This window comes from Canis lupus, chromosome 10, assembly GCF_003254725.2.
Source record: "Canis lupus dingo isolate Sandy chromosome 10, ASM325472v2, whole genome shotgun sequence".
Taxonomy (NCBI): Eukaryota; Metazoa; Chordata; class Mammalia; order Carnivora; family Canidae; genus Canis; species Canis lupus.
The window spans coordinates 25359329-25385176 of record NC_064252.1 but is presented as its reverse complement, the minus strand read 5'-3'; the positions used below and the strand labels follow the sequence as shown (position 1 = coordinate 25385176).

The window sequence follows — 25848 nt, the reverse complement described above, 5'->3', positions numbered from 1 at the left end:
TTAAGCTGATAGCATCTGATTCTGTCTTCAGATGGATATCTGTGTCTTTCAACATACTATCTAAGTGTTCCCCAAGGAGACAGTAAAACCAATTCTGCCAGACACAGTATCTGCCAAAACCAAGGAGCCTATGTCATTCTAATGAGTAAAAGCCAGTGGATGGGAAGAGGTCTGCAAATGCCACTTGTATGAATCTCTCAAGATATGCTCTGAAACAGGAAAATACAGACTACATTTTAGCAGAAGTCTAAAAATAACAAAAGAACATTCCCTATTTTTAGATATCTAACTTACAAGTTTCAAAACACTAAAAGTAAAGGAAACCATTAAAAACCAACTGGAACTTTAAACTTTTAAAAGACACTTTTGGGTTGAAAAAAACTGTTTTTAGAGACAGAATTTTTAAAATCCTACATTCTTTCTGTTGACTACTTTCTTGCTCAAATGTCCCCATCTTCAAAACTCAGAGTCTCAATCTTCCGTGTTATCATGACCATTTCCAAGAACCAAAAGATGATTCAGAAAGGTTATACCACAAACGAGAAAGATGTAAGGAAAATTTTAAAACATGCTTTCATAGACAGAATAATAGAGTGTGGATTAGTGATTAAAGACAGTAATATATAAAACAGTAAACTGAATTATCCTACATTAAAAGCACTGCTACAGAAAAGAATAAAATTCTTAACTAAAGGGAAATGTTTTGTCCCCTCACTCAACAGTCTTAAGTCAGTAAACATCTAAAGCAAAGCTCTATGTCTGAATAACTAGATAGAGTTTGCAACTACAAAAAAAAAAAAACCCTACTAATTTTTTTTTACAATAAAGACGTGAACATGCAGTACATTCACTGGACAATTTATGTTTACCCCCATCTACCTTCATCCCATCTCTATCCAATCCTAGGACAGATATACCCAACCTTATTAAAGAAACCTGTAGCAAATAGGATCTGTAGGAAATACAGAATTACCAGACTGCACAGCCATCATTAACATCTCAGGTTCCAGTAGAGTCATGATGGATTCTTCTCAGAAACAGCAGCCCATAAATACAATGAAAAAATTCAAAGTCACAGAAGATGTTGTCTTCAGAGGCTACCGAAGCTTTCATAAATTCAATCTGATGCCTATGCTCAAATCAGACTGTGAGAACTCACTCCCCTTCTCAGCGCAGTTACCAATTTATCCACCCTTCAGGCAAGTCAAGATGGCACAGAGTTGAGTTACTGCCGACAGGAAACCAAAAGGCTCTCAAGTTAAGACCTATGAAGTGTGGTTAGAACAGTGAGTGAGCTCCTCCTCCTTGCTGGGGCGGGGGGGGGGGGGGGGGGGGGGGGCGGGGGACACACAGTAAGAGACCTTCAGAACACAGATCAACTGCTTTTTTTCCCCCTCTTTTCAGGAAGAGAAGATGAGGTTTTGTTCCAAACCTGTAGTATAAAGGGACTTTGCTGCTAATGCAGCTTAGAGCAACAGATTAAATACAATTCAAACAACTCAATCTTTTGAAACAAACAGCCCTATTACTGGGAGGTGGGGTTGGGAATTAGGCACATATACAAACAGACATGAATACAGATGAACATGTATGTTGAGTTAGTTTTCTGACGAAGAGTTCTAAGGGCTTTTTCATCTGTGATATTTATAGAGAACAGGCTAAGGAAGTTGAATATTTAACTACAGAAGCACAACTATTTCTGCACCCTGACTCCAATTAAAATATGTTTCAAAAAGTCATCTGAATATATTTCAAAGCTGTAATCTGTCTTTCAGATCTGCCAATCCCCTACAAGAACGCCGTAACTTGTTCCTATGTGAGACATGTGGGCTGTCAACCGGCAGTTTACTGATGCTATTCGACTTTTCTAAAATGCGCTATGATCTTGCTAGATGTACGGAACAACATGAGACAACAGTTCAAATATATAAGAATTTCCCTTTCCTGATAAAGAAACTTCAATTCTTTTTCCACTAGCACAGAGCAGGCTCTTTTGAATACGAACAAACACAGGCATTTTTTACCTTCCACTGCAAAAACAAAAACTAAAATCCTTTCAAATCACAGCAATTTCATTTAAAGTGAAAAACTCATTCACTCCCTTTATCGTCCCTTTTACTAACTGATCATCATAAGATATTAAAATGCCTTTTAGCATACCTGATTGACTTTTAAACAGCCGAAAACTAGAAATCCATGTTTGGTATCATTAGCTAGAATTCCTCAATCTTTCTGGTTAAGTAGCAGCCTCTATCTTGAAAGCCTACTGCTACAAAGGCAGCCCAGCGAATGCCAAAATGCTTACAGAGTCAACCCAATGATAAATGAAAGCACTAAGAGACCTTACAAGAGAAAACAATCTCAAAATGATTGAGGGCAATATTCTGCTATTAGAAAAAAGAAAGCAATGCAGATTTGGGATGGGGGAGATTTTGTGGAGGAGAGAAAAACTTCCTTTCTTTCTCACTCCAAGAACATCATGTTTAAAAGAAAAGCCAGAAAAGCTCTATATAGAACTGTGGGAATGACTCAACAGGCAACTGAGTGGCAGCCAGTGTGGGCTAAATGCTGCTCTGGGAAGACAGAAGCATTCTCACTGGCCCCTTCTGGCAACCAAAGTCTCAACTGTCTTATGGAAAAATGGGTAAATTTCAATTCTCAGACTACAGAGTACTCTGGTCAGAGGTTAGCAACTAAAGAAAAGCATCCTGAGAAGGGTGAATCATTCCTTTGTCCCCATGTGGGCTGTACAGTTTTGCTGTGTGAGGGTTTTTTTAATGAAACAAGTTCTCACAGTCCTGTACTAACAGGAAAATAAATACAAATTATATGATCCCTGCACAGAGGATGGCAGGAAGGGCAGAGGGCTGTGTCCCTCCTGCCAAAATGTCTCTCTTTGCTGAAATAGAGTGCCAGAGGCTACCACTCTCAATACTGCAGCCCTACAGAGATATGACCATCATGTGGTGGTGGCAAGGACATCACAGTGCATCTGACGGCTTTTTCATGGCAATTCTACTCCTATGATCTCCTCTGCAATTTGGGATAAAAAGAGCTAAAGAAAGGGAAAACAAATTTTAAGATAGTAATCTTAAAAATTAATTTTTTAAAAAAGTAAACAAGCAACATAATCTTTGTCTACTGCTAAGATTTTGCATTTACCCAGAAGAGTATCAGCACAGCAACAGGTTCACTGTGAAACTGTATTTAAGACAGGTTCTACAACTCAAAAGTCTGAGCTCCTACGACAGTCTCAGTACCACTATTTTTTGTGCCACTTAGCAAAAGTTCATAGAGACCTAAGTAAACTCTGATAAGCTCTTTGTACAAGTGAACATGATTTTCAAGTTAATGGCACCAAGGGAATGAAAGGTAATGAATGATCTTAACTTCCAATTAAATAAAAGCTCTTTGGTTTTTAATCATAACTCTCTAATCAATACAAATATGCTATAGGCTTTACTAATCCACACTAAAGGGACTTGATAACTGCAGAATATCAATATAGTACATTCACAAAGCTGCCCCCCACCCCCAGGTTCCCCAAAGGCCTTTAATGTTCTTAATCAAGAGGAACTAGACAAGTTCTTATCCTACTTGACCTTCCTACTAGATTTGTCATAGTTTGTATACTCTTCTCAAAACTTCCTATTTCCTTGATTTTCTTAAAAACCGTACTTTCCCCCACTGACCTCTCCTCTCAGAATCCTAATTAGCTCTTTCTCTTTTTCTGCTCTTATCAGGGGCACCCCTTCTATTTTTTTTACATATTCTCCCCTGGGCAATCTCATCCTTTCTTAGGGTTAACTACTACCCACATTCTGACCCACATCTAGCTCTGACTTTACCTATAAGCTACCTACTGTGCATCTCTACTTGGCCATCTGAAACTCAGTATGTCCCCAAAACAAACACCCAATACCAGCCTGCACCAACCCCTCAAGATACATTGCTTCCATTTTCCCTATCTTAGGTAACAGTACTCAGGTCCCAAACCACAAACTTACATACTCCTCCCTCCCGCCCCAGACATCTTATAATTTATTACTCAAATCCATCCTTTTTTCATCCCTATAGCCAGTCCTTCAAATTCCTTGCGCAGTGTATAGCAACATCTTTTTTTTTAAAAAAATTATAGAAACATTCAAACACAGGAGTAGAAAGTATGGAATAAGCTGCTTATGTATGCTCATCCCTTAGCTTCAAAATTGTCAATACATGGCCCTTCACCCTTCCCACCCAACTCCCACCACACATAGCACCCGGCTCACACTGGATCACTCCAGAGCAAATTCTAGTCATCATTTTATTTCATCTTTATTCTGTACATCTAAAAGAACTATTTTTCGGGGGTGCCTGGTTGGCTCAGTTGGTTAAGTGTCTTCCTTCGGCTCAGGTCATGATCCCAGTGTACTGGGATCAAGGACCGAGTCATCAAGCTTCCTGATCAACAGGGAGTCTGCTTCTCCCTCTCCCTCTGTTGCTCCCCCACCTTGTGCTCTCTCTCAGTCTCTCTCAAATAGTATCTTAAAAAAAAATAATTTTTTTAACATATCCCAACATATTACCACCCCAAATTTTAAAAATCTCTTAGTATCATCAACTATCCAATCAATGGTCAAATTTTTCCAACTGTATCATAAATTTTTTAGTGTTGATTTATTCAAATTAGAGCCCAAAAGGAATAATACATAGCATTTCACTGATGTCCCTTTAGGTCTCTTTTATTTATTTTTTAAAATATTTTATTTATTTATTTATTTGAGAGACAGAATGCAAAAGAGAGCAGGGCGGGGGTGGAGGGTTGGGGGTGGGGCGGGGAGAAGGGACACAGAGAAGCAGACTCCCCACTGAGCAGGGATCCCTACTAAGGGCTCTATCCCACTGGGATCATAACCTGAGCCAGGAGAAGATATTTAAAGACTGAGCCCCACAGGCACTTGTTATGCTTCTTTTAATCCAGAATCCCTCCCTTCTTTTTTTTTTTTTTTTTTTTTTTTTTTTGTAGTTTATATGTTAAAAACCCAGGCTGTTTTCCCACATTTTGGACTTTGCTAACTCTACCCCCATGGTGTCACTTAACATGCTGCTATATTCTATCTCCTGTATTTCCAGTAAACTAGTACAAGTTAGATACAGAGGCTTGATCTAATTCAGGTCAAAGTTTTTCACAAGAATATTGCAAAGGTGGTAGTGTGGACTTGAGCAACTTCTAACCTGTGCTCCTTTCTTTCCACCCTTGCCTTTATTAAAAACCATCCCTGTTACCCAGTAATTCTTACTCATCCTTCAAAACTTAGTTTAACTGCTGCCTGGCAATGATCCTGGCACTCTCCCACCCTCCTCACACTCTCCATGGATATGCTAAATACCTCTCATTTATGTTCCCCCAGAACCTGTGCCCACCTCTATTATTACTCTTTACCACATGGCCTAATGCCTCTGCATCAACAGATGGAGCAGTGTCTGACATGTGACAACATTTGTAAATGTATGCCAAATGGAATGAAAAGTCCTGCTTAGGGCACAAAATCCTAACAGTATGGGAAAAGTTCATAACAACAAAAGAATCCCCACCTACCCAGAAAAGGCAGGTAGCCTGTTACCAATTTCATTAAAGCAACGCTAAAGGTGCTATTATTTGGAAAACTATGCGAGGAAAACTAAAATTATCCACAGCATTGAATTATAGAGTTAACATAAATAAGGCCAACCAAAATAATGCCTTTAGGGATATTAAGTGCTAATGACAATGAAAATGCCTAAAGTGTAGGGAATGAGTGGGAGAAACCAGAAAAAGAGAGAGCCTAGCTCACTACAAAATAAGCAATTCTTCAGCCATCAAAAGCTGTCAACTTCACCAACAACTGACATCAATTTCTATAATGTAGTATAGAAGGGCACTACACACAAAGTAACAAATGCTTTTTTAAAATCTGTGGGATTTCAGAATACTAAAATGTAATCTTATTCCAATCTCCATATCTGATTTAGGTTCTCACCCAGTGTATGGTGTTCACTGAGGTTCAGGCTCTACAAAAATCTAATCATCATAATGAAATTTTACAAGTCCCAACCAGTTAAATCTCTCCCCCAGATACCTGGTTTGGGGCAAAGGGAAAACACTCAAAGATAACATAACCCAACACCCAAGCAAGTCACTGCAGGTCCTGGGCAGCTTCCATTTCCTGTGACCAAAACCTACTACTGATGAAAAACTCAGTCAAGACCTGCAAACCTAGGAGGATCACATATCACCATAGGTATGCTATTCTTTGGCCTTAGGATACATGAAGGTAGTATTCTCAGGTAACTTTTCAAAGTATAGTAAATATTAAGGGCTATGATAGCTATAAACAGCCAGCTCATTCATACTGTATGTCTGACATATTGTCATCAGGCACAGTGTCAATGCCAGTGGGGGCACAAAGATAAGGGTAAACCAGACTGACACTGCCTCTGCCCTCAAGGGCCTTTCTTATAAAGAATTAAGATAGAAAATCTCTAACCAACAATTTAAAAAAGAAAAATGAAAAAATGAAGTACCAAATAAGAGAACAAACAAGGGGCTAACCAAACATAAATGAGGCATCAATTTGTTCTGGTTACAAGAGACTTGGATTGCTTCTTAGGGGAAAAATGATGTGAGCTGGGTCTTAAAAAAAAAAAAAAAAAAAAAAAAAGGACCAGAGTTTTTCAGTTTCTTTTTGAATTCCCAACTCACAGACTTATATACCCTCGAATCACAAAATTACGAAACCAAAAGAAACCCTGTCTTGACCTGACCCAGCCCCATATCCTGAGTATATACTACGTGAGACACATGTAAGAAACTCTTCTACAAGTTCCCAACAAGTTGTTCCCAGTCTGTTACAATAGTACTTTTTTAAAAAATATTTTATTTATTTATTCCTGACAGACACAGAGAGAGAGGCAGAGACACAGGCAGAGGGAGAAGCAGGCTCCATGCAGGGAGCCAGATGTGGGACTCGATCCCGGGACTGTGGGATCATGCCCTGAGCCAAAGGCAGACGCTCAATTGCTGAGCCCCCCAGGTGTCCGTACAACAGTACTTTTGGAAAATATTTAAAAATTATGTTTTAATGGACAAGGAAATAAACTGAATGGTCAAAAACTAAACAGTCACTGGCTACAAACATTTGGGGAAAGGTTCTTCCTCACTAATAATCAAAGAAATACCAAAATGAAATGAAAATATTTCATTTATCACATTAGCAAAGTCTTTTACAAATGAGATAATCAATATTAAGAAATGAGCCAGGTACTCATGCAGGGCTGACAGAAGGATAAATTGAGAGGCCACTTGGAATGGAATGGGACAAGGTATTTCTCGAGAATCTGAATTCTTCACAAGGCCTACAAAGGCCTGTGTAATCTGACTCCTATCTATCTTATTTCACATCACTATCTCCTTTCTGCAGTGACATACTGGTATTCTTTTAGTTGCTTTGTGCCAAGTATTCCCCAACAATCCTTGCCTATGCCCAGTCCCCTTTACCTACTCCCCTTTACCCACTCCCCCATTTTCCCCTGCCTTAATATACATGCTTTTCCTTCTTTCCTTTGTTTGGCCAACCACTACTTACTTGTGCTCTGGCTGTTAGCTTCAGTATCTTTTCCTCAAAGAGCCCTTTCCCGACCAACACTCCTCTCTTCCCCCACCTAAATTAGAACCATCTCTGTGACATTTGCTATTGTTATATCTTGTGCTCCCCCCACCAAAGCACTTACCAAAGTCTAACTATAAATCGGTTTGTATAACTAACCTTTCTTTCGTTAAATATAAATTACAGGACAATGTGAACTTTATCTGTCTTACCAATACTTAACATACAGATGGTGCACAATAGACACTGAATACATTTTTCAACATTGAAATGGTGAAATTATTTAAGACAGTATTTCCACTTCTAAGGAAGTAGTCCAAAATGCAGAAAAAGCTCTTAGAAGATTTTCATCTGAATACTAGTATATGTATGAAAAATAAAAAAGGATTCAAATGTCCAATGAGAGGAAAAATTAAATAACTGATGGCACAGAATGGAATGTTATACACCCATTATAAAGGCTAACTATAAAAACATTTCTTTAAAAAAAAAAGATTTTATTAATTTATTCATGACAGACACAGAGAGAAGAGACACAAGCAGAGGGAGAAGCAGGCTCCCTCCGGGGAGCCCAATGCAGGACTCTATCCCAGGACCCTAGGATCCCATCCCGAGCCAAAGGCAGACACTCAATCGCTGAGTCACCCAGGCATCCTCTGAGCCACCCAGGCGTCCCTGTACAAACATTTCAATGACATCTGAAAAATCTTAAGCTGTAATGCTAAATGAAAAAAGTATAGTATTAGTTATTTTTAAAATGTACGTTTAGAAGAAGATGAGGTAAATAAGCCATACACTAACAGCCATTTGCTCTGGGAGAAGAGAGCCATTCATTTTTGTTTCTGTTTCAGGGGCAGGGGGGTGGGTGGGGTATTTTGTTGTTATTTTTTAAAGATTTATTTGAGAGAGACAGTGTATATGTGCAAGCAGGAAGAGGGTAAGAGAGGGCAAATCTCAAGCAGATTCCACCCTGAGCAGGGAGCCTGACTTGGGCTCCATCTCAGGACCCTGAGGTCATGGCCTGAGCTGAAACCAAGATTGGGACACTTAACTGAGCCAACCCAGGTGCCCTGTGTTTCACTGTTTTAAGAGGGGATTTCTATCTGGTATCTGTTTTTCTCCAGGAACCGAGAAAAACATTTGATGAATACCTGAGAATGAGAAATTGATTATTTCTAAGTGCTGAGATAAAGTGGGCTAAGAAATTCTCTAAATCACATTGTAAACAGAATCACTTAATGAATTGACATACTTAAGATTTGGGCATTTTCTCACTAGCTGGGAAAGACCTAATCTAGAAAATCCTTGACAACTAGGCTTCCTGAGGAACATAAGTAACAAGTATCTCCTTTCCTCAAGAAAATATTGTAATTTAGATCAGAAACAGCCCACTCAAAATTTTTACTTGGCTCAGCAGTTATTTTGATACTTCCTGTTCAACACTAAACACTGAAAGGATACAATGTGTATCCTTACAGAGAAAGTATACATGACCTGCCTTTCTTCCAAAGGCTACCCACTTGTGGAAAACAAAAGAGTACTTCCTAAGCTTTACACAAAGGAGGAGAAAAGCCTATGAAAGAGGACCTACTATGTCCTTTTCACTGCCATTCTCTCCTGCTTCCTGTTCCACCCAGCATGGCAGGTAGCAAATACAAACTCTTGTTATTCCTTTAAAACAAATTGGAGATTAGCAACAGTGAGAAAATAAAAATGTTTTCAAGGATAACACAATAGCGTTAAAATATATGAAACCTCTAAAAATATATCTAACAAAAAATGTGTAAGACCAACACAAAGAAAATTATAAAACCTCATCAGGAGACCTCATAGAAAATCTAAATAAATGGAAAAAATATATCATGTTCACAGTACAATGCTCTGAAGATACTAATTCTTTTCAAATTGGTTTATAGAGTTAATGTAATAAATCCTAATCAAAATTCCACAGTGATTTTATAATTCATATGGAAATGCAGAGGAAAAAGAAAAAACCCAGAAAGACACTGTTGGAAAAAGAGTAAGGTGTCAGGACTTACTTTTCCTACATAACAGGGCTTATTACATAGTTATGATAGTAAAGACAGTGAGGTCCTGGTGCAGGCATCAACAAACAAACCAATGGAAACAGTGAGCTCAGAAACACATCAACACATGAGGTAGGTCTTGATATATTCAAGGGTAGCTTTGCTGATCAGTGGGAGAGGGAATATTTTCAATTAATAAGAGTCCATTTAGAAAAAAATTTAAGGGGCACCTGGGTGGCTCAGTCAGTTAAACGCATGACTCTTGGTTTTGGCCCAGGTCATGATCTCAGGGCCCTGGGATGAGCCCCACATCAGCTCCACACTCAGGGTGGAGTTGGGTTGAGATTCTTTCTCCTTCCCTCTCTGCTCCACCCCTCACTTGCACTCTCTCTTAATAAATAACATCTTCAAAAAAAATTTAAATTGGGCTTTACCTTAAACCCATCAAAAAAAAATTTTTTTACAGATGTTATTTATTCATGAGAAACACAGAGAGAGAGGGAGAGACATAGGCAGAGGGAGAAATAGGCTCTCTGCAGGGAGCCTACTTGATGTGGGACTCAATCCCTAGACCCGGGGATCATGACCTGAGCCCAGGGCAGGCACCCAACCACTGAGCCACCCAGGCGTCCCACCCCCATCAAAAAATTAAAACACAAAACTCACTATAAGAAACTCAAAAATCAATTACATTAAATTTAGAAATTCTTCATACCATAAAGAGAATGATAAAGACAAATCACAGAGTGGGAGAAGATATCCATAACACATTTAAGCAGCAATAAACTAGTATTCATAGTATTTAGAATATATAAAGAACATCTATTAGTCAACAAGAAAACACTGATGAAAAGATTTCACCAGACACTTCACAAAAGAAGAAATCCAAATGGCTAAAAAATACCAGAAGAGATATTTAACCTTATTAGAAAACAATAAAATGAAAATTAAGAACATTTTGATATATTTACATAAACAGCAGAGCAGTGAACATTAAAAATCTAATAAATTAAGTGTTTGAAGGATATGAAGCATAACAACTTTCACGTACTGCTGGAGGATATATAAACTGGGTACAATCACTTTGGAAAACAGTTTAGCATTACCTAATAATTTTATAATACTACACATATTATAGGAAATTCCATTCCTGTGTATGTATGCACATATTCATGTACCAGGATACATGAAAAACATTCAGGGCAACATTGTAATAGCCTGCACCTGGAAACAACCCAAATGTTTATCAGTAGAATACATTTCTTAAAAATTATGGCATACTGGGGCATCTGGGTGGCTCAGAGGTTGAGCATCTGCCTTTCGCCTCAGGGCGTCATCCCAGGGTCCTGGGATGGAGTCCCACATCGGGCTCCCCAAAGGGAGCCTGCTTCTTCCTCTACCTATGTCTCTGCCTCTCTCTGTCTCTCATGAATAAATAAATAAAATCTTTTAAAAAATTATGGAGTACTTTTGGTGTATCTACTATATAGTAATGAAAATGGATGCAGTAAGGCAGCCCAGGTGGCTCAGCAGTTTAGCACCGCCTTCAGCCCAGGGTGTGATCCTGGAGACCCGGGATCAGTCACACTCCCTGCAGGGAGCCTGCTTCTCCCTCTGCCTGTGCCTGTTCCTCCCTCCCTCCTTCCCACCTCCCTCTCCCTCCCTCTCTCTCTCTCTGTCTCTCATGAATAAATAAAATCTTAAAAAAAAATGGACGAACTAAAGCTATATACACAAATGAATACCACATATCTTAAGCAAAAGGAAAATACAGAATTTCATTCATATAAGCTTCAACTAAACTATATTGTTTAGAACTATATAGTTGGTAAAACAAATGATTTTCAAGAAGTCAAAACAGTACTTACTCCTCAAAAGAAAAGATGGGGTTGTGTTCAGAGAACATATACAGGAGGCTTCCCTGGGGCTCACAATGAGCTGTTGCTGAGTAGTGGTTACACAACTCTTTGCTTTATGGTTATTCGATAAACTGTCCTATGATTTCTTTTTAAGATTTTATTTATTTATTCATGAGAGACACAGAGAAAGAGGCAGAGACATAGGCAGAGGGAGAAGCAGGCTCCATGCAGGAAGCCTGATGTGGGACTTGATCCCAGGACTCCAGGATCATGCCCTAAGCCGAAGGCAGGCGCTCAACCACTGAGCAACCCAGGGATCTTCCCCATCCTATGATTTATGCACTTTTCTCTATATATGTTATCTTTCCCCCCATAAAAGAAAATATATATTGCCTGGTATTCAACTTCTGTCCATGTCTCAAAGAAATTATCGCCCATAAACAGATCATTAACCCCAAACTTAGTCTGTAGCACCTAAAATGGGGAGGGGGAAAAAGAAATTTCACGTTGATTAGTTCCAATAAAAGGGTAACTAGTGTATTCATGAAAGGAACAGGGTGGCTCAGTTGGTTAAGCATCAAGCCCTTGATTTCAGCTCAGGTCATGACCTTAGTGTCATGAGATCAAGCCCCATGTCAGGCTCCTTACTCAGCTCAGAGTCTGCTAGAGATACTTTCTCTGCCTCTGCCCCTCCCTCTGTTTGCACGTACTCTCACTCTCAAATAAATAAATCTTTAGAAAAAGAAAATTTCAAATTTATAGAGATCAACTTTTTTTTAAAGATTATTTATTTATTTATTCATAGAGACACAGAGAGAGAGAGAGAGAGAGAGGCAGAGACACAGGCAGAGGGAGAAGCAGGCACCATGCAGAGAGCCTGACATGGGACTCTATCCAGGGTCTCCAGGATCACGCCCTAGGCTGCAGGCAGCACTAAACCGCTGCGCCACCAGGGCTGCCCCCTAGAGAGATCAACTTTAAAAAAGTTAAAACCTGTAATCTAAGTGTTCTATTACTAAGTAGGAGAATAAAATAATTAATTCCACACAAAAATAAAATTATGCCACAACATATTTCACCTATACAGGAATGGACTCAGAAAGTCTTTTTTCCAAATAATCTAAACCCTTAATTAAACTGGGTTTCTTCCCCTCTGTCCAGCAACAGAATCAACAATCACCTTCTTAATTGCTTAAATCTAGAAGTCAAAGTTTCAGGGAGTTAAGAGTTCCAGTTTCACCATTTATTTATTCATTTGCTCATACATTCAATAAACATTCATCAAACACCAAATTCTAAGACTTTGCTACTCAGAGCGTGGTCCTCCAGATCAACAGTACTGGCATCATCTGCACACTGGTTAGAGATGTGGAACATCAGGCCTCTCTCTGATCTACATCGGAGTCTGTATTTAACAAGCACTCTAGTTGATTCATCAGCACACTAAAATTTTGGCTAGGCACTAACGATACCACAATAAGTAAAAGAGACATAATTCATGCATCCACAAAGTTTCTCTTCTAGCTAAATATAATAACAAATAAAAAGATATTACACACTGGGTACTCTGGAAGAACACTGAAAGAACAAACCCCCAGCCCAAGCTGGCAGGCAGGTAGAAGTACTGAAGGAAGCAGCATCTTCATCTGATTCTTCACTAGATGGAAAACAAAAACAAAACAAAACAAAATAACAGGATATGAAGTGAAACTGAGATGCAAAACTGTATCTCTTTGGGAAATCCCAAATCTTTTAGTGTGAGTGGGAAGAGATGAGGGGTAGGGAGGAATCTGGCTCTGAAGGACCTGGTTTACCATCCTGAGGAACATAATAAGCTTTATCCTGGAGGAAAGTAACTTCAACCAGAAGAACAGGACATTTACATTACAACAGAAGAACATTTACAGTTAGAAAAATCATCTAGTGGCAACAAGGACAAGATTATAAACAAGGCAAGACCAGTTAAAAGGCCATCATTGCAGTCATCTGAGAAGATATTATTGAGAGTCTCCACTAAGTGGTAGTTGTAAAGATGGCAAGAAAAGAATGAATTCACTGGATATGAACACTGTGGAATCTGTAAAAGGTGGGGACTGGTAACTGGAAAGGAAGACAGAGGAAGCAGGTAGAAGGGAGATGCAATAAAAAAATTACTTCCCAAATAAGCACACTATCATCTTTCTGGAGAACAATTTGGAAACAGTGACTTAAAAAGGTAAAAATTTCACACTCAAACACGTTACTTTTGCAACAGGAAAGGAAAAATGTTCTTTTTTTAATTATTATTATTTTGGGGGGGAATGTTCTTTATGTACTTATCTTGTCATCTACTTTTGAGAGTTTGTCCTACAGTTACTTACACCAAGATTTATATGCCAAGATGTTTACTGCAGTATTATTTAAAACAGAAAAAAATAAAAACAATTAAGGGTCTCGTAATAGGAGACTGGCTAACTATTGTATACACACAATTCAATACACGATTCAAATATGAAGCAAAGGAAAAACTGTTTCCTACGATCACTGAGTGATAAAGGAAAATTTCATGAAATAAAATTACATGAAAATAAGTACACAGAGTATATGTGTTTAAAAATAAATAAATAAACACACAAAAACTGACAAAGATATATTAACTGATGCCACTGGCTATCACTGAACTATGTAACTATGAAGGAATTTTTTACTTTCTTTTTCCTACACTTTATCTGATTAGAAAACTCTTAAAGTCTCCATTTAGGAGGAAAACAAAATAAAACAATCCTTTATTTGAACGTCTAAGTGGAAGGAGGTGCCAATTCCTATAACAGAGAATTCAGCAGGAACTGAAGGTGGATGAGGAGTTGGACTCCAAGCATATGGTGACTGCAGCACTTCCTACGGAGGTGCTGGACAGCTGAGCATGGGAGTCTGGAGTGAGGGAGAGACTCAACCTAGAGATAGAACACAGGAATCAATCAACAGCATATGATGGTGGTTAGAGCCAAAGTTCTGAGAGATATCATTCAAGATAAAAAATACAGAGTAAGAAGTAAATTGGGCAGAGCTCAACTGGGCAGTAACAAAATTTAAGAGGTGGGCAGAGAAAGTTGACAAAAGGTCTGAGCAAAAAAGAGAGTGGGTATAAAAGCAGGCTAAAAAGCCAAAAGGGAAAAAGTTGCAGGTTGGAGGGAGTGGCCAATCACATCAAATGCCACAAAGAAGTCAAGTAGGATGAAGAGTGCCTATTTGATCTACAAGAACACTAATGACTTTAGTGATGGCAGTTTCTGAAGAGAGATAGGGACAGAAGCCAGAACACAGTAAAGTCCCTAGAATAGGGGAAGGTAGAGAGAGATCTAAACTGCTCTTTCAGGATCTTGGGAAGGTTAGAAAGTTGTTATTGTTCAAAATGGGGGGGGAAACCCGATTTATATGCCAAAAAGTTGAGAGAGAAAAGCTGAGGATGCACCAACACCTCTGCCCCAACAGCAACAGCTGCTCTGGACTCCCGGGAGACCATCACAGCTGTCAGCATCAATTTCCTCCACTTCCTGCCCAAGATATTAGCAGTTTGCTGTTTGCTGTCTGTCATCACCTTCACTGCCACTCCTCCTACCCCAGAGGAATCATGGCCCTTACCCCTGCTCAAAGCAGAGCCAATACCTTTAAATCCCATCCTCTCACATCTCCTCGGTTACCCTTTCCCCTTTCTGTCTTCAGCTTTTCCCTCTGGACTAACTCTTTCCCCTTAGCATATAAATAAGCTGAAGTCTCTGCCATCTTGGGGAAGAAAAATAGAAAACAGAAATGGGAAAAGAACGAACACACATGCACATACACACACAAAGCCAGACTGTCTATTATCTCCCAAAATAAAAACTGCTTGAGTTTCCATTACATTTCCCACTATGGATATAAAAAGAGTTCCTGCCTCTAGTGAAACAAATAAGTACACCATTCATCTATTTATTCGACTAATATTTATTGGCTGCCCACTGGCCACATGAAACATACTATCAAAGGTGGGGGGAGAAATATAGACAATAAACATATACACACATATTCAAACACACACATCATAATAATAAGTGCCTAGAAAAAAAACAAAGGAGGATGGAGAGTAATGGGAAGTGCTATTTTCAATAAGACAGGGAAGGCTTCCCTGAGGAAATGACATTGTACAGGAACTTCAGTAAAGGCACAGCAAGTACAAAGGTTCTGGGACAGGAGCACACTTGATGTGTCCGAAAAACAGTAAGAAAGTCGGTGTGGCTAACGCAGAGTAGAGTGAGCAAGGGAACAAAGCTAAGAAAAAATCAGGCCAGAGAGAATACCAGACCCACATCATTAAAACGATGATACTGGAGGGCCTGGGGGACTCAGCTGGTTAAGCAGCCAGCTCTTGATTTCAGCTCCAATCACAATGTCAAGGTTGTGAGATCAAGCCCTGTGCCAGGCTTCACACTCAGCTGGGAAGTCTGCTCAAGGATTCTCTCTCTCTGCCTCTTTCTCTACTCACTTTCTCACTCTCTTAAATCAATCAATCAATCAATCTTAAAAAAAAAAACAACTATGATTTCATTATAACCCTCACAAGAAGATATTGAAGGGTTCTGAGAGAAGTGTAACAGGTCTGATTTCAGTTTCCAAAGGCTCACTCGTGTTGCTGACAGGAAAATTCCAATCACAGTATAGTGATGAAGTATCCCAATAAAGGGTAATTGGTCAAATAGAAAGAAGGACACCTAATACTGAGTCAAAACAGGCTTCTTCTCAGAGAGTGATGCCTGAATAGAATACTGAAGGACAAGTAAGAGTTGGCAAGAAGACTGGGGGTAGAGTGGTATCTCAAGTAGAGATGCAAAAAAGCCACAGGAGTTTTTTTTAAGTTTGGATTTAAAAAAAAAAAAAAAAAAAGTTTGGTATTTCTTTTCCCTAGCATCAAACAGTCAAAAAATATTTCATAAAAATATACCACTAATAATGTCTACCCCCAAAAAAGATACCTAGGAATAAAACTAATAAAATATTTGCATGATCTTCAGAGAAAATATATAGAAAGTTGTAAAATGCTGTGGAAAGACATCAAAGAAGACCTATTTTACTGGAGAGGTAAAACCAACTAGTGGACAGATAAAACTAACTAGTACCCAATATGTAAAATGTGTGTTCTCCCCATTAACCTACAAATGATATATTTCAAATCAAAACCCCAAATACACAAAAAAGACATATACAGGAATTTCATAGCAGCATGATTCATAATAGCCCCCAAACTAAAACAACCTGAATACCTACCAAAAGTAAAACAAATTCCAGTATATTCATAAAATGGACTAATTATATAGCAATGAAAATAAACAACAGCTACACACAATTCAACACAAATGAATTTTAAAACAAAACAAACCAAGAACAGATTACATACAGCATAATTCCTTTTACCTAAAGTTTAGAAACCAGCAAAACTAACTCATGGTGTTAGAAATCAGGATGGTAGTTTCCTTTGAGCAAAAAAGAGGAAGTACTCCATTGGCAAGAAGCACATAAGGTAGTTATGGGATGCTGGGAATATTTCCTCACAAAGTAGTAATTACACACAGGTGTATTCAGTCTGTGAGAATTCAACAACCAGGACACTTAAAATTTGTGTGTTATTCTAGATTAATGTTACACTTCAATAAAATGAAAGTGTGTTAGTGTCTGCAATTTCCTTGGAAATACATCTAAAAGATACGATGGATTGATAGAGGGATGGATAGATATGTTACAAAGCAAGTAAAAGAAAACGTCAATGGTAGCATTTAAGAGGTGAACATAAAGGTATTCATTGTAAAACTCTTATTTTATCATATGTTTGAAATTTTTCATAATAAAATGTTGGAGAAAAAAAAACAATGTTTTTTGGTTTTGTTTTGTTTTTTTTATTAACTCCACAAGCTGATTCTAAAATTATGGAAAATTAAAAAGGACAAGTTCAGCTAAAACAACTCTGGAAACAGAAAAGGCAAGGAGAGACTATCCTAACAGGTTAACAAGAATGATTATTAAACAACAATAACTAAGATGATGTAGCATGACACAAAGATGAACAGAGACCAGTGAAACAGAACAGAGGGCATGAAAACTAATTCATGCACACTGTGAAACAGATAAGGCTGACACTAAAGATCAGTACAGAAAAGTAGGACTATTTGATAAGTAATGAATTACAGATTAGATGAGATGAATTTACAGAATACCTTTAATAACTCTTAGGAAAATAAATATTGAACAATAAACACAAGCTCCAGAAGAATACATATAATCCTCTCCAATAAATATATACATAATATAAAAATGAGAAATAAGATTTTAAATTGATTAAGAATATATTCGTATGTTAAAAAAAAATACAGAAATACTTGGCAATGAAATATCAAATTCAGGGCAGTAGTTACCCCAGGGACAGATGAAGTTCCATGGAGAACAGTACATAAGTCAGATGGCATGTGAGTACATAAGTATTTGCTATATTATTATTTACACCTTTGTTGAAATCTTAAGTTTGAAATTGAAATCTTAAGTTTTTATAACAAATTATAATTTTTTAAAAGATGTTATTTATTTGACAGTAGAGAAAGCAAAAGTAGGCAGAGTGGCAGGCAGAGGGAGAAGCAGGCTCCCCACCAAGCAGAGAACCCAACACAGGGCTTGATCCAAGGACCCTGGGATAATGACCTGAGCCAAAGGCAGACGCTTAACCAACTGAGTCACCCAGGTTCCTTATAACTTTTTATTTAACAAAAGTTGAAGCAAGAGTGTATGGTTTGTAATTGGAACAAAAGAGCAATAACTGGGGATATCCAGGTGGCGAAGTTGGTTAAGCATCCAACTCTTGGTTTCAGCTCAAGTCATGATCTCAGGTTAGTGGGATCAAGCCCCACACAGGGCTCTGCACGCTCAGCACAGTCTGCCTGAGATTCTCTCTCTCCCTCTCCCCCACCTTCCCTCCATGCTCTCTCTCTCTCAAAATAAATAAATCAATCTTTAAAAATAAAATAAAAAGCAAAAACTAGTGGTGCCTTTGTGGCTCAGTCCATTAAGCATCTGACTTGATTTCAGCTCAGGTCATGATCTCAGGGTCATGAGGTAGAGCCCTGCATCATGAGGTTCTGTGTTCAGTGAGAAGAGTGCTTGAGATTCTCTCACTCCCCTTGCTCATGCATATGCATATGCACATGCACGCGTGCACGCGCTCTCTTTCTCTCTAAAATAAATAAGAAAAATCTTTTTTAAAAAATTTAAAAAGCAAAGAGTAGGAATGGGGGAATGATAAGAGAAGCAGTTAACAAAAACACAAAGAGATCAGATCTAGCAAGCCTTGTAAAAAAACATGGCTTTTGTTTTTATCCTATAGTGGTCACTGAACAGTATGAAGCTAGGGAAGTCTAAAAGATTACTCTGACAAGGTATAGGATAGATTTCCTAATGACAAAGGCTTATTTATTTTTTAATCCGTAATCTTAGCACAGTTTATGATAGTGATGCTCAATAAATATTTACTGAATTAATGAATTTATGGAAGGGGTTGGGAGGGAAAAGCAGAGAAACAGAAAGGTGAATCAGAAAGCAGTTTTATTAACCCAGGCAGGAAATGTTGGGTTTATAATGATCACCTAAACTTAACTATTTCTCAATTAAAAACTTTTAAGAGACAGGAAATAAAGCAATAATCTATAACATAAACATGAAGACCTTGGTCCAATTTAGGCAATATAATAATTCCATATGTACTCACCATTCTTCCGCTCACTAAGTGGAGGCAAATTGGGATTCCTGCCAGGGTGGAGGCCTAGGGTCAGCTCGGGCTGCAAGGAGAGCTCCTGCAGTTCATTGGCAACAGCTTCGCTCTGAGGGCTGGGGGCCGCAGACAGGGACACCAACACTGGTTCATCATCATTTTCGCCAGCCCCTCCTCCGTCCAGCCCATTCACAGCAATGACGGAAGGGGGCAGGCACACTACACTGGAGAAATCCACTTTGGCTTTCGTGATGGCAACCTGGAAATGGAAGGGTAGACAAGGGTTTAGATGTAACTGTGAAGAGACAAACTATTCCACTGAACACATGCTGAATACTATTCTAAATTATGTGACTGGCAAGCTACCATTAATCTTAAGCATTTTCTCTAAAGTAAGCCAGCATCGTTTTTAAGTTAATGGTTTACTGGGATGCCTGAGTGGCACAGTTGGTTAAGGGTCCAACAATTGATTTCAGCTCAGGTCATGAGATCAAGGTCCGGGATGGGCTCCACACTCAGCAGGGAGCCTGCTTGAGATTCTCTCTCCCTCTCCCTCAGCCCCTCCTGCTTATGCTGTCTCTCCCTAAAACAAATAAAATATTTTTAAAATTAAGTAATTAATATTTACTATGCTCACAGTGTGCGTGTGATTTCAAGTCTAATACTGTCCTCAACTACATCACTCAGGAGGACAACATACAATTGAAATAAAAGCAGCACACATAACATATAATGGAATAAAAAGAAATAGTGGCTAAGGAGAAATAGTTACAGAATAAATGTGATCTTCCAAATATCAAGGGGAACTACCTTGAGAAAAAAAACACTTTAATGAGTATCCAAAAAGTACTAAACTATTATATTATACCAACATTATCTGGGGGAGAAAATTTAAGAGAACAATTCCCATAGTGCCTGGCTGGCCCAGTTAGTAGAGCCTGTGACTGTTGATCTTCAGGTTGTGAGTTCAAGTCTCACGATGAGTATACAGCTTACATGAAGAAGAAAAAACCCCAATTCCCAAGCCATTAGATTTCATTAAAAAAAAAAATAGAGAAAGATATACATTTGATGATAGATATTTGCAAAATATTTTAACATATGAATATTTAATCATAATACCCAGAAATGGGATACTAAAAATAAAACACCTGACAACATAAGAACAAGATGATAACAAAGAACAAAAATGATAAAGAATACATTTTAACATGAAAATATATTTTTTAAAATGTTTATTTATTTATTCATGAAAGACACAGAGAGAGAGACAGAGATATAGGCAGAGGGAGAGGCAGGCTCCCTGCGGGGAGCCTGATGCAGGACTCGACCCCAGGGCCCCAGGATCATGCCCTGAGCCAAAGGCAGATGCTCAACCACTGAGGCACCCAGGCATCCCTAAACCACCTATTCTTTAAAATGTTCTTTAATTTAGGTTTCACTAATTCAGAACAACCTTCCTCCTATTACTTTAAATTAGATTGTTGTTGTTGTTGTTATTATTATTATTATTATTATTATTGCAGAGATTCAGAGATTTGATATTTATGCATGTTACTACTCAAGGGACAATAAAGATCCATCACAGAATACGAAGCTTTTTCTAATGAAGCTTGAATTTAAACTGCATGAGTCTGTAATTCTGGCATGCACTTAACAGCATAACCAGTCCTTCCAGAAAATATTTTCAAAAATTAAAGAATGGAAAATGGCCCCCATAAGAAAGTCAACCCAGGTCTACTACTAGGCATAAAGGGAAAAACTAAGTTTAAAAAACTATTTTCTTAAAACATATACATTTTTAATAGATTAAAGAAAGGAGCGTCATATTCTGTAGTGACACAGTTATGACTGTGCCTGTCAATATCTGGAATGAAAAAAAATAATGTGAAAAACTGCTTTCTTGAGTGTTCCATTCAGAATTTTAGTAGCTTAGGAACTGATAAGTCCCATATTTATGGGCTCATTAAGGGCTTGGAGATCACTTAAAACTTTTATATATATACTTTACTACATATTTTTATTGGGTAAATTACATGCTATGATAGTATCTATTAATGTTTTCAATGATTACTGATTTCAATGATTAATGATTTCCAGAGTTTCAGGATAGATTATTAAACTATATTAGAACACGTGACACTTGGGTGGCTCAGCAGTTGGGCGCCTGCCTTCGACCCAGGGCATGATCCTGGAGTCCTGGGATCGAGTCCCATATTGGGCTCCCTGCGTGGAGCCTGCTTCTCTCTCTGCCTGTGTCTCTGCCTCTCTCTCTCTCTCTCTCTCTCTCTCTCTCGTTGTGTCTTTCATGAATAAATAAATAAAATATCTTTAAAAAAATTTTTAATAACTGTATTAGAACAATGGGAATCCCTGGGTGGCTCAGTGGTTTAGCACCTGCCTTCGGCCCAGGGTGTGATCCTGGAGTCTCTGAATCAAGTCCCGCATCGGGCTCCCTACATGGAGCCTGCTTCTCCCTCTACCTGTGTCTCTGCCTCTCTCTCTCTCTCTCATGAATAAATAAATAAGATCTTAAAAAAAAAAAAAAAAAAACTCTTACATAAAATCATGGGCCAGGGGATGGGGAGGGTTAGACGAAACAAGAGCGACAGAATGTTGGTAACTGTTGAAGCTGGGTATTGGGTACATGGAGATTCATTATACTATTATTCTCTCTACATGTGTGTATACTGGATAACATTCTTACAATGCTTTCTAAAAAATAAGATTATTCCATAGAACAAAGTGAAGACTTGGTAAGATATAAAGCAAGGCGTACTCAATCTTGACCTTAGAAAATAAGCCAAACAAAAGTCAAAATCAAACACTGACAAAAGACTATTTAGCACAAAAAATATATATTGGGAATATTTCTTTCTCTATCAAACATACTACTTTTCTACTTATTTTTAAACAGCCCACAGAAGAAAGTCCTAGCAAACTGTGACAATATAGAGACAAGATCCAAAAACATGGAGGTAGAGTTATCACCATGGATTAAAATGTCTCCTCTACCAATTCCTAAGCGCTATCAAAGTTTTATTTACTGTATAACCTGCATGAAAAAGAAAATCTGAAAGTATATTTATCTCAGATTATATGTATATTATTTAGAAAAATGTAAAAATTGTATCTCATACAAAATACTTTCTGAAATGTCTCAAAGGAAAAATAATTAAAATAAGCAAAAGAAAATAATCTATGTCACGTTTTAGTGTTGTAAATTTATAACTCCACTCAGTTGGAGATTAAACTTTCTTTTTCATCATAAGATCACCAACTCCAATTTCTTGGCTGCTGATTCGCATATGATCAGTAGCAGCCAGAACAAAAACAACATGGGGGCAGGGTCATCTCCCACAACCCATCTGTTTCACTCTCTAGTTGGCTTGATTCCATCTCATCTTTTCTTCACCCCACCCCCCTTTTGGGCTGCATGCCTTCTGCTGGTGCAGAGTGGCATATGTAACTAGAAGCAACAGCACAAAATGCGTTAGAAAAATGGAAGCACTCAGGCAGACAGCTGATAACTCTAAAAAAAGTATATACTAGCAGGATTTTTTATTATGACCCATGACAGAGTTCATTTCACAAAAACAAATGATATGGTTCTCCTGAAAAAAACCTTTTCTCTATAAAAATTTTTAATCAATTAATGAACTTTTAGATGGGCAGGTTCTTATTTTATCTTCTTTTTTTTTTTTTTTTTTAATTTTTTTTTTTTTTATTTATTTATGATAGCCACAGAGAGAGAGAGAGAGGTGCAGAGACACAGGCAGAGGGAGAAGCAGGCTCCATGCACCGGGAGCCTGACGTGGGATTCGATCCCGGGTCTGCAGGATCGCGCCCTGGGCCAAAGGCAGGCGCCAAACCGCTGCGCCACCCAGGGATCCCTTATTTTATCTTCAATAGTAGATAAACCAGAATCTTACTCTTACTGTCTAAGCAGATATATATACACAAAATCCGATACTAATGAATTCAAGACAAATATTTTCTGAGAGTATGCACTAGGCACTGCCCTGGGTCCTACATGAAGTGAGGAAGACATCAAGTCTTGCCCTTATGTCTGTCACTATCAACCCCATCATCTTCAGATGTCTTAAAAACTACTCAGATGTCTAGGGACAGCATATAAAAGGCCTTTCTGTTCCCTCTTCATCATAGAAATAATCTAAAACCAAGGAATTCAAGAAACAGAAAAATATAACATCTACCTAAAACTAGTGGAAGGCACATGGAAGAGTGGTGTGGCTGAAACTTCTCTGGCACTTGTCCCATTGATAGGTAAGGTCTATTTTCCCTCCAATTAATCCAAGCTGGCCTGACTGCCTTCACCAACAGAGTACAGTGAAAGTGACTCTATGCCAATTCCAGGTATAGACTTTTAAGAAACTGGTAGCTTTTACCTTAGTCTCTTGGAGCCCTGTGTCCTAAAATACAGAAGTCTAACTACTGTACTGGAGAGATCATAAAAAGAAGTCTAGGGGCACCCACCTGGCTCAGTCAGTAAAACATGCAAGTCTTGATCTTAGGAACAAGAGTTTGAGCCCCATATGTTGGGTGTAGATAATACTTAAAAATAACAATTTTTAAAAAAATTTTTTCTAATCTTAAAAAAAAGAAAGAAAGAGGGCAGCCCCGGTGGCGCAGCAGTTTAGCGCCGCCTGCAGCCCGGGGTGTGATCCTGGAGACCAGGGATCGAGTCCCACATCGGGCTTCCTGCATGGAGTCTGCTTCTCCCTCTGCCTGTGTCTCTGCCTCTCTCTCGCTCTCTCTGAATGAATAAATAAATCTTTAAAAAAAAAAAGTTTAAGAAAGAAAGAAAAGAAAAGAAAAGAAAAGAAAAGAAAAGAAAAGAAAAGAAAAGAAAAGAAAAGAAAGAAGAAAGAAAGAAAAGTCGTCATCTAAAGACTATCCTGAAAGGAATAGCGATCCAGTTGAGACTAGCCTTCTGGACATACGCACCAAAGCGTCAAGCATGTACAATCTTGGTCCCTCCAGACAAGCCCACTCATTTGCTGAATGCTACCATGTGGACCCAAGTTAATACCACGTAGAGCAGAACAATCTCCAAGCTAAGCCCTGCCCAAATTCCTTACCCAAAAAACTGAGATATAATAAATGACATCAACACTGGAAACTGAGATAGTATGTATGCTATGCCTTCAAATCCTGAAAAGAACTTTTGAACTTTTATTGTCAAATGAGAATTGGTTATATAGCCTATCAATCACTGTGTAAAGACATTCCAAGCAACAGAAGTTTTATCTCCCAAGTAAATTTTTTTTTTTTTTCAGGAAGCTCCATGAAGCTATGGCCTTTGCTTACTTCAGGTTTTCAACTCCACCTGATCATTCAACAGGGACTCTGTCATCCAAGTTTTCCCTTTTCTCCCAACAAAATGGATAATGTTAATAATTTAACACTGCCTCTTCAATTAAAACAGTACAACAAGGCTCTTCAAAGTAGTTGCTTCCCTTCTCACCATTTTTCTCAAGCACCTTCTGCTCTAACCATATGCACCTGTTATGCCGCTCTCTACATGTGACCACCTAAAACTGCCTCTCCTTCCCCAACCTACTCCCATCTTCCTATTATCCATTCCCTTCTTTTTAAAAAAATATTTTATTTATTTGACAGAGATAAAGAACACAAACAGAGGGAGGAGTAGGCTCCCCACCAAGCAGGGAGCCTGATGTGGGGACACTGGGATCATGATCTGGGCCTAAAGAGACACTGAACCGACGACAGAGCCACCCAGGCACCCTATCCATCCCCTTCTTCAGATCAGCTTCCATAAGATCCCAGGCTTGCTACTACTACTACTGCTTACTTTTACTATTATTATAATGGATTGATCCTCCACTAGATGCCAAGTTTTTCGAGCAAAGGAATTTGGTTCCATTGTCTTTTTAACTCAAGTACTCACAGCAACCACATCACATATACAATCAAAGTCAGCACTGATACTGAAAAAAAGAGGGATAAAAGTTCTGTTACAGATAGGTATTTATACTTAAATAGAAATATACAGAAGATTAGAAAAGGCTTCCTGGGATCCCTGGGTGGCGCAGCGGTTTGGCGCCTGCCTTTGGCCCAGGGCGCGATCCTGGAGACCCAGGATCGAATCCCACGTCGGGCTCCCGGTGCATGGAGCCTGCTTCTCCCTCTGCCTACGTCTCTGCCTCTCTCTCTCTCTCTCTCTGTGTGACTATCATAAATAAATAAAAATTTAAAAAAAAAAAAAAAAAAAAAAAAAAGAAAAGGCTTCCTGAGAGGTAATATTAATATTTGAGAATAGCCATAAAAAATGAATAGGAAAAAAAAAAAAAAAAAAAAAAAAAAAAAAAATGAATAGGATTGACAAGTTTCACTTAATTTTCATTTATTCTTTCAACAAATATCTACTCTGAGTACCTATTACATGCCAGGTATTATTCTGAGTTGTAGAGATACTACAATGAATAAAACAAAGTTCTTGCCCTCAGGAAGCTTATGTTATCTCAGGAGACAAAACAGCATGAACAGGAACATGGATGTGAGAACATGTGGATTTATGTTCTAAA

The 25848-nt window shown here is 38.4% G+C and overlaps 1 protein-coding gene across 5 annotated transcripts in view; it reads right to left on the bottom strand.

Annotated features, from left to right (window-relative positions):
- The window catches only part of MRTFA (myocardin related transcription factor A), a 198516-nt gene that overhangs the window by 98075 nt on the left and 74593 nt on the right, over nt 1–25848 (bottom strand). For 3 of the 5 annotated variants that reach the window (XM_025458948.3, XM_049115251.1, XM_049115252.1), the window contains one exon: nt 19277–19538. In XM_025458948.3, coding sequence (XP_025314733.1) covers nt 19277–19538 — 262 coding nt within the window. Of the gene's footprint in view, nt 1–973; nt 1242–19276; nt 19539–25115; nt 25252–25848 lie in introns of those variants that run through there. The other 2 variants (XM_025458961.1, XM_025458968.3) reach the window with 2 other exon arrangements.